The 9586-nt window shown below is 43.0% G+C and overlaps 1 protein-coding gene across 2 annotated transcripts; it reads left to right on the top strand.

The window, feature by feature from the left end:
- The first annotated feature begins 3070 nt into the window (after window positions 1–3070).
- On the top strand, window positions 3071–7439 carry LOC112885969 (boron transporter 1-like). Of its 2 annotated transcripts, XM_025951691.1 has the most exons (12): window positions 3076–3536; window positions 3716–3798; window positions 3901–4093; window positions 4182–4320; window positions 4785–4950; window positions 5070–5236; window positions 5323–5496; window positions 5586–5681; window positions 5763–5903; window positions 6005–6324; window positions 6492–6759; window positions 6874–7439. In XM_025951691.1, exons 1-12 carry the CDS (start codon window positions 3433–3435, stop codon window positions 7150–7152), a joined length of 2130 nt encoding a protein of 709 aa, XP_025807476.1. In that variant the 5' UTR covers window positions 3076–3432; the 3' UTR covers window positions 7153–7439. The 2 variants fall into 2 exon arrangements, with proteins under 2 accessions (XP_025807475.1, XP_025807476.1); XM_025951690.1 differs by having other exon boundaries at window positions 3071–3536; window positions 3716–4093.
- The last annotated feature ends 2147 nt before the right edge of the window (window positions 7440–9586 follow it).

Consider the following 9586-nt stretch of genomic DNA (forward strand, 5'->3'; position numbering starts at 1 on the left):
AGTGAGTGCCAGCTCATAGTGATAGCCATTGCAAAACAGAGTATGTGACACAAGAATGGAAGCGTTTATCCATCTAGGCTGTGGCATTTTTAGCAGGTTACCAACCCATTTCCAGGGCAATGATATTTTTTTCCCTTATTGTGCGTTAGGCAATGACATTGATTGCAAACCTGAAAAAATGAGACAATTCTTTTTCACAATGGTACACACAGTGAGGCAGAAATAATAAGAAATTAGGGTGGTGCATCTTTTGGAGTATTATCTCCTGGACCTCTTAGTATTTAGCCCTTCACAAAATGCCTACATCGCCAGCAGAGCAAATTGCTTTAGAAAAAGGATGTCATTATGTCATCACTAGCTTCTGCAAAGAAAAAGGTTTATCACAGACAATTTAGCCATGCCTTCTGAAACTAATTAGCAATGGAAGTTAATTTCATTTTAGTTCAAGCAACATTTCCCTTACTTTTGCACCCAGCCTTTAATAAAGGACCATTACACTAATAGCTTAGCTAAAAGCAGTACAAAATAAAAATATAACCCATCAAAAAGAACCATTGCACGTGCGCGGGGCATAGCCAACTAGCCTTTTGGGCTAACAAACCACTGGACTCAAGCTGGTTGTTATTAAATTTTTTTAAAAAAGAATGAAAAGGTAACATATAATTTTATTGCTTAGGCTTTTATGAAATATCTAGTTGGAATCATCTATATATACTTCCAGTTGCTGTTAGTGCTTATGTGTGCCCTAATGGGCCCAATTTGCTGAATCAGCAGATAAACCATCCAAGAGGGTTTCGACACCTAAGCACCGTCACATTCCCCAGGAAAAACTTGTAACAAAGAAAATTTAAAGTTTGCATCATCCCCATTTCTTTCTCTTCTCTTACCATCATTTAGGTAGACTCTAGTGTAGATACCAAAAAATAAAATAGGTAGATTGTACTGTAGGCAGTTGGATGATCTAGTAGAAAAAAGTGTGAACAGTTTGGACCTTTTGTACTTTCATTACTTTGAAGATATGCTCCCCAGATTCCTGGTTATATTTTAGTTACTGGCCATTGCTAGCTGTTAGGAAGGCCAACAGGGATAAAAAAAACGCAACCATGACAGTTTTCTTGAGTAGTTAGCTCACACTGAAAATGCAGGTGCAAGAGACTCACTATAGCACTACCTGTCACCACACTCGTCATGACCGCAAAAACAATCGTGCATATTAACCATCCATACTGCCAAATGAGAAATTACCAGATTGGTCAGCAATGAGGCACATGAGTTACTTTGTCAACCTCGGGACATGCCAGATTAGTCTCTCGGATGTGCTGATAAGCTTAGGGTGTACGTATATGTATTTATAAACGGTGAGTGTGTGTATGTATGAGCATCAATGTGTAGTAGCTTTAAAAAAATTGATAACCACATCAAACCAAACTTGTGAGGAACTTTTTTTCAAGAAGGAGAAGGTACTCATGCTTCCATATTATCTTGAGGGTATGTCATCATCAAGACAACAAGAAAAACAAAGTTTCATTTAATTTTGGGATAACATAAGTAACACGCATAAACAAACATTCTTCAGATGACACCAGACCAAAGCAACAGTAAGATCCTTGTTAAACACTTCTGCCAAGACAATAATGCATGCTGGGACAAAGCTAAGGTCGACTCTTTATGATCCACAGTGCTCCTGAAGCAAACTTCAGTTTTTGGGGTTCCTGAAAACCCTGATTTCTTATTGGAAGATTCCACACACACACGGACAGGATGCTGGTCTCAAGGAACTAGATCACCTTGTGCACATTATTATACAAGCTGTACATGTACTGAACTATTAGGAAAAAAAAGAATGCATGTGCACATACTGATGGCAACCTGTGAGGCTGTGACTTGTGACCGATCATGTAGAGCAGATGGTAGGTTTCGAATCTTACTAGTATACTAGCTCCCACTTTTATTTCGTCGATATCTGGATACTGGGGTCATGTGTTCATAGTGTCAGGTAAAAAACTTTTTTCTAGGCTGTTGCCTGCACTGCAGTTTAAGAACTGCTGCTGGCCTAGATGCAGAGAGATAGATCAAAGGGTTAGTACTGTAAATCTGCAATCACAGTTTACAATAACAGCTGGCAGATATGCTAAAGAATGTTGGTGAGAAGGAGAACACATGAGCCACATGGTCAACCTAGAAATGTCAACCGCCAGATTTGCAACTAACATCAGAATGCAACGCAACAGAAACAAATACAAAGCGAACGAGTTGGTTCTTTGGAGATACTCGCACACAAGATGAATCGTGTCATGGTACCAAAAGCCATAGTTCACATCAGTTGCCAATTCCTGAAAGGCACCGGAAATTTTGGGAAAAAGAATTACGTTACACACCGCTAAGCACGAATTGCAGTTAATCAGTTATGCCCATGTTCATCTCACCCAGCTAAGAATAAGTACAGTTACCCACAAACAGTTTTGTTGATCAAAGATTTGTAAAAAGGCACATGAACATTTCTCAAAAGTTGCTGCCTTTCCACCTAAAAATCTGTAAAGAAAATGGTAACACCCCTGAAAGGCTGAAACACCTCCAATGAACCTAGAAGCAATACTTTTAAACTCTTAGAGCAAAGCACGTAGTAGCCACATAGGAGAAAGCACATGAAGAGACTCGCAAAATGATCAGAGGAAGCTGGTTGGGTCCTTCATTCCCCCAGACAGCAGACAGCTCGAGCTGGACTGGCACTGCATGCCAAGGCAACACAGCCAGCCAAAACAATTTTATATTTTCTTTATATTTTTGCTATTGTTCATCACTGAACAATTACTTGTAAACAAAATTTTGCCGTGACACTTGCTACAGCAGTTACAGGCTCACAGCTGCCTTTTGGCGGTTCTTGGCCACAAGTCAAACCAGTCCTGCTTGCTGTGTGTTATCCCCACTGAAACCCAGCAACACTCTTGTGTTTTTGCTTTCCTCCTTGTGCTCAGCAAGCCTTCCTCCTTCCCTAGTCAGTTCTTGAGCTATGCATTTTTTAGAATTTCTTTTGCTTTAAACTTTTTTCTACCAATAATTCTTTTAGGATTTGACAGTGATGCGCCTCGCTCCTCTGCCACTGTCTATATATCTGCCCTCTATCCCGCTCCATTGCTCTGAGGCGCCCTTCCCTTTCCTACCTCTGAAACTCTCTCTCGGGCTTGCCATTTCACTCAGCGCTGGTCCCTCCTATGCTCTCTATGCTCGTCTTCCCTTCATAGCCTCGGCCCTTCGTCTTCCTCCATGGATCCGCGCTAAATGCATTGCGAGTCTGCAATCTTGTAGCATTCCTTCCTGTTCCATCTGCCGCAAGATGTAAGCAGGGTCTCACTTGACACACCGAGTGGGCATTCAGAATATACCCTCAGATCTTCTGTCTGAGAAAAAGCGACGCCCTTTTTGGTCCGGGCAATGGAGGAGAGCTTCGTGCCCCTGCGGGGCATCAAGAACGACCTCCATGGGAGGCTCGCCTGCTACAAGCAGGACTGGACCGGAGGGTTCCGCACCGGTATCAGGTATGAACTGAAAGACAACCTTGTATTTGCTCCCAATCTTGGCATTGTGTTGTTTAGGATTACAAATTCGGCATGGTGTCTAAATCTTGAAACCTTCTGCGATTGAGACAGTGATAAATATTTTAATTTTGTTCTTGGCTCTAAGATCTTGAAAAGGAGTGATTTTTGCTGTGTTTCAGGATTCTGGCGCCGACCACCTACATATTCTTTGCGTCCGCGATACCGGTGATATCGTTTGGAGAGCAATTGGAGAGGAACACGGGTAAATGGGACAGTCAAAATTTGTACTTCGTGTTAGTTGCAGTACAGTTGACCAGTGGGTGGGGAGAGAAGCTTATTTTGGGGCTAAATTTGTTGTGTGCAGATGGAGTTCTCACAGCAGTTCAGACGTTGGCATCCACTGCCCTGTGTGGCATAATCCACTCCATTGTGGGAGGGCAGCCTCTACTGATCCTTGGCGTCGCCGAGCCGACAGTGCTCATGTACACATTCATGTTCAACTTCGCCAAGGACAGGCCTGAACTCGGCCGAAATCTGTTCCTTGCCTGGACCGGTTGGTAGGTCATCCTTTTTGTGCTGACAGAATTTCATTGCAGATTGGTACTACTGGAGCATTGTTTTAGTTGTTTGATGTTATATGTGCAGGGTCAGTGTATGGACAGCCATTCTGCTGTTCTTGCTGGCGATACTAGGTGCGTGCTCGATCATCAACCGGTTCACCCGCATTGCAGGCGAGCTGTTTGGGCTTCTGATTGCTATGCTCTTCATGCAGCAGGCTATCAAGGTTCGTCAAACTGCAGCCTTTTCAGTGCCATTACTACTTTCCAGGCTTGAAGTTAATACATTTTTTTTCTAAGACATGCTATTAGTGACGGGGTTTTCTTTCTTTTATTTGGATGTCCAATGAACTTTGTGGCAAATAGCAACTGCCCCTTTAAGTTGTGTAGTACTATAGTCAAGTTGAACAACAAGCCAATGACCAACTAGTGGCAGGAATCTACTAGGATGGTCAAAGGCATGTGCAGGAGGTGAAAAGCGCATGGAAATGTCTCCAGATTATGTTGTGCTGATTGGTCATAACTGGAACTGAATAATTGTCGGTTCTAAATTTCAATACCATTTTATAAATCAGGAGTGTTTTTTTTTGAGAAAAATAGTAGTGCCAGAAATTCATGAGTACTGAAGTAATTTCCAAATTGAACTTACGATAGTCATTTGCAAGCTCACAAATCTAAGTGTTGAATGCAGGGGCTCGTTGATGAGTTCCGCATTCCTGAAAGGGAAAACCGAAAGGCACTGGAGTTTGTTGCATCATGGCGCTTTGCCAACGGGATGTTTGCAATCGTCTTGTCATTTGGCCTTTTGCTCACTGCCCTGCGGAGCAGGAAGGCACGATCATGGCGCTATGGAGCAGGTGTGCATCAAAGAACTGTTCTTGTCCTGCAGATGCTATGAGAACTTTGTCTCTAATCTCCATTTTTTGTGTTTCTTATCCAATTCCAAATTTTTTATGATTATACTTCTTCCACATAGGTTGGCTGCGTGGCTTCATCGCCGACTATGGTGTTCCACTGATGGTGCTAGTATGGACTGGAGTTTCTTACATACCTTACAGAAGTGTACCAAAAGGAATTCCACGACGCCTTTTCAGCCCCAATCCATGGTCCCCTGGTGCATATGACAATTGGACTGTTGTCAAGGTAAGCAAATGTTCACCAAAAGATTCTTGATGTGAAACTTTGTTGCTTATCAACTATTTTTTTTCCAATATCAATAAAATGAGCAGGATATGGCACATGTTCCGCTCCTCTATATCATCGGTGCCTTCATACCAGCAACAATGATTGCTGTTCTCTACTACTTCGATCATAGCGTTGCATCTCAGCTTGCTCAGCAGAAAGAGTTCAATTTGAGGAAGCCTCCATCCTTCCACTACGATTTGCTTCTCTTAGGCTTCCTGGTGTGCCCAGATGAGCATAATTTCTGAGTACTAAGTTTTGGTTTTTGCTATACGTTTCACTTACGTCAGTGTTATCTCTTGAATTGTAGACCTTACTGTGTGGCCTTATTGGTATCCCTCCATCAAATGGTGTCATTCCACAGTCACCCATGCATACAAAGAGCTTGGCTACTCTCAAGCATCAGGTGAGCTTGTGCTGAATAGTATCTCAAAATACTATCTGCATATCTGATTTCTCACTCACATGGCAAAACATTTTTCTTCAGCTGCTTCGTAACCGGCTAGTAGCCACTGCACGGAAGAGCATGAGTCAGAATGCTAGCTTGAGCCAACTGTACGGCAGCATGCAGGATGCTTATCAGCAGATGCAGACACCGCTTGTTTATCAGCAACCATCTGTCAGAAGAGTACGCATTCTATTACATGGAACTAGTACATTATTGCACTTTATTTAGATGGTATATTTTTTATATATAACATTTTTATATACTTTTTTCAATAACTACAGGGCTTAAATGAGCTCAAGGACTCAACAGTTCAGCTAGCTTCAAGCATGGGTAACATTGACGCACCAGTTGATGAGACAGTTTTTGACATAGAGAAAGAAATTGATGATTTGCTGCCCATCGAAGTCAAGGAGCAGCGCTTGAGCAACTTGCTACAGGCTACCATGGTGGGAGGTTGTGTCGCTGCAATGCCGCTACTCAAGAAGATCCCAACATCTGTCCTCTGGGGCTATTTTGCCTTCATGGCCATTGAGAGCTTGCCTGGTAACCAGTTCTGGGAGAGGATCTTGCTGCTCTTCACTGCTCCCAGCAGAAGATACAAGTAAGTTTTAGTTCATCTGAAAAGATCAGTTTTGCACATCTCAATTTCTTCTTGCATATCCATAAGCGTAAAGTAAGACATGATCTGATGGACTCAATAAAGCATAGTCTTAATGTAGCTCCTGTAGAAGACTGAAGTTCTTACCACATACAGTAAATCTTTCCCAGGGTGCTAGAAGAGTACCACACCACGTTCGTCGAGACTGTGCCATTCAAGACGATAGCCATGTTCACATTGTTCCAGACAGCATACCTGCTGGTCTGCTTTGGAATCACATGGATCCCGATAGCTGGTGTTCTTTTCCCCCTCATGATCATGCTCCTGGTTCCAGTCAGGCAGTACATCCTCCCCAAGCTCTTCAAAGGTGCACATCTGACTGATCTGGATGCAGCAGAATATGAGGAATCACCTGCTATACCATTCAGCCTTGCTGCGGTAAGTTCAGAAAGATTTAGCCTGTCCTTATGAATACTTTAATCTTGCTCATCAACATTGTATTGGACTTAGTTATGTTGCATTTTCTTTACACTCAAATGCCATGTGTTACAGCAAGATATCGATGTTGCATTGGGACGCGCCCAGAGTGCAGAGATCCTAGATGATATGGTCACAAGAAGCCGGGGCGAGATCAAGCGTCTGAACAGCCCGAAGATCACTAGCTCAGGTGGCACACCTGTGGCAGAACTGAAAAACACCCGCAGCCCTTCCATTTCTGAAAAGGCATACAGCCCTCGGCTCACTGAGCTCAGGCATGAGCGCAGCCCTCTGGGAGGGAGAAACAGCCCTAGGACGCCATCCAAGTTGGGTGAAGGCTCAACACCAAAGTGAATAAATCAATAATGCATTGCTTAGATAAGCTAAGCAGCTACTGGAAGTCAGCTATATGAGTGATTTCGGTATTAGGTGTTAAAAGAAAGAGCGTTTTCAGTGTTAGTATCCTTATATGAGATGTCCTCTGATGAAGTATGATATGAATATCTCTAGCCTCTCTTTCTTCTTCTCTTTCTCATGTTCTCCTGATTTAAGGAGTACCATATCTGTAATCTCTGAACTAGAGGAATATTAGAGTGACTACTTGGAAATACTGAGTTCCACTAGCGGATTATCATTCTTTATTGCTTATATTCATTAATATGTATATGAAATTGGTGAAAATTATGCCTTTTTCTGCTTGCATTTTCACTGAACTCAAGCATGTATGTGGAACAGATCATACTCCCCTTCTGAATCTGCACATATTTTGTGCAGAAGTTTTCTTGCCTCCCCCCCCACCCCACCTCAATTTGACTGTATGGTATGAGACTATGCTACAATTGCTCAAGCTGTGGTGTTACGAGTTGGTAGAAGCAAATGGAGCTTAAATATGCAATGATGATGCAGTTTTGGGATTACTTTGGCTCTCAAGATACACGCTGAACGTAGAATCAGAATGCCAGGTTCTTATGTAGTCCCTGTGCTGATGTGAATCGCTTGAAATTCAGTGAAATGAAAGTTCAGAAAAGAGGAAATGATATAATGTACACCTAGTCCATAGAAAAGGGGAAATTCAGAGAACTTCATCGAAAGACACGCATGCGAAAAACAAGATAAGGTCAGAAATGACTGATTCAGACAGAAAGATGATTGCATAGGGAGATACCAACAGCCTGAGTCTACCACTCTATTTGTGGATCATGCCATGCTGGTTCCAGCAGTAATTTGTTAGGCACTATCACAAGCTATATGACCTAGTATGATTGTACATGAGACCTGCAGGCCCAATATTCTCTGTGATATAGTTTCAAGTACAGCTACTGAATACAGCCTCTAAATTGTACTTACTCATGTTACTATAGAGGGAAAGGTTCTTTGCGTTGCAGTTTTTATCTGATGGAAGGAACAATTGGAACAACTGCAACACATGCCTGCAGTAGGTAGAAAGTGTAAAAGGGTGGCGCCACAGCACAGCGCAGCGCAGGCACATTCCCCTTTCAACTGCAGCCATGATTTCAGCTTCAGAAGGCACCAACGAACCACTGGCCCTGAAGCATTGACCTACTGAATGAAACCAACATGTCATAACCAGCATAGAATTCCTCTGGACGCAATGCAGGTTCCCAGGCTCACCTCATAGGAGCTGCTACCTTGTCATCTGCTCCTGGACTAAACGACACGCCCATTGCCGGCAATCATGGTCATTCATCATCATTTTCCACGATGGATGATTTCCTCGACAGCCCGTGGGTTAGGACTAGTGATGGAGTGGCTGATACAGGAGACGAAACTTGTGCTGGAAAGATGAACAAGGGATGGATCTCAGCCACAAGGATTCGCGGTATGATGTGAGGGCTCAAGAGAAAGCAGTGGCTGGAATTCATCGGCACGGCAGAGAAAAGGCGCGGTGCAGCGGAGAAAAAGCGCGATGATCCATCATCTTCAGGTCCATTGGTGATGCCTGGATGAGAGTTCAGTGAATTGAGTGCACCTCCAGCCTCCAGGAGGGGGTTGTTCCCCATCATTTGACCTGCAGACAGCAAGTAGTGAGCCATACGCTGACACGCAATTCCTGAAATGGCCCCAGTTCCCAGGCCACATCTCATTCTCTACACTCTAGGTCTCCAAGTTCATCATCCTCTTCAGTTGTTTCCATACATCCCTCTACCATCTCTTTGATGCGATGCGACGCCATTCGTTTCGGCCTTGCTTTTCAGGATTCTAAAGAGCAATGTGACAATTTCATAGGGATGTAGATTGCACCAGTTAAAAGTTGAGACATCAGATCCATGCACACTAGGTGTTAAAGGGTCACATACATCATCAGCATCTGCAGATGTGACCGTGAATAAATGGAATGCAATGCATTACTCCACTGAAGCTTGGACGGATTTTCCGGAGGAAAAGAACGGCTTAAACACTTCTGAAACCTGCAGAACTGGGGGACAATCGTGTGACGGAATGAAGACTGTTCAGTCTTAAGCACAATGCAAAAAACTGTTCCCTCACTGCAGACCTTCAGGTAGGATCCCCAAAACCTAAATTACTTTTGGTGACCAGAAAGTCCTTAACTTTCTATCATTCTAACAAGAAAAGGGAGACATACCCTAGCCGCAAATGCCTGCAGACGTGCAGTTAGAATTTTTGCAGATTCGTGGCTGTGATTCAGTCACAGAGATGGAACCAAGAAGCATAATGAAATACTCTATATTTACAATTTTATCTATCATCGTATGCAAGCTGTCTTATATCAATACATCACAGCAAGAAAGGATCTGTCATATCTCTG

The sequence above is a fragment of the Panicum hallii genome, chromosome 3, assembly GCF_002211085.1.
Source record: "Panicum hallii strain FIL2 chromosome 3, PHallii_v3.1, whole genome shotgun sequence".
Classification (NCBI taxonomy): Eukaryota; Viridiplantae; Streptophyta; class Magnoliopsida; order Poales; family Poaceae; genus Panicum; species Panicum hallii.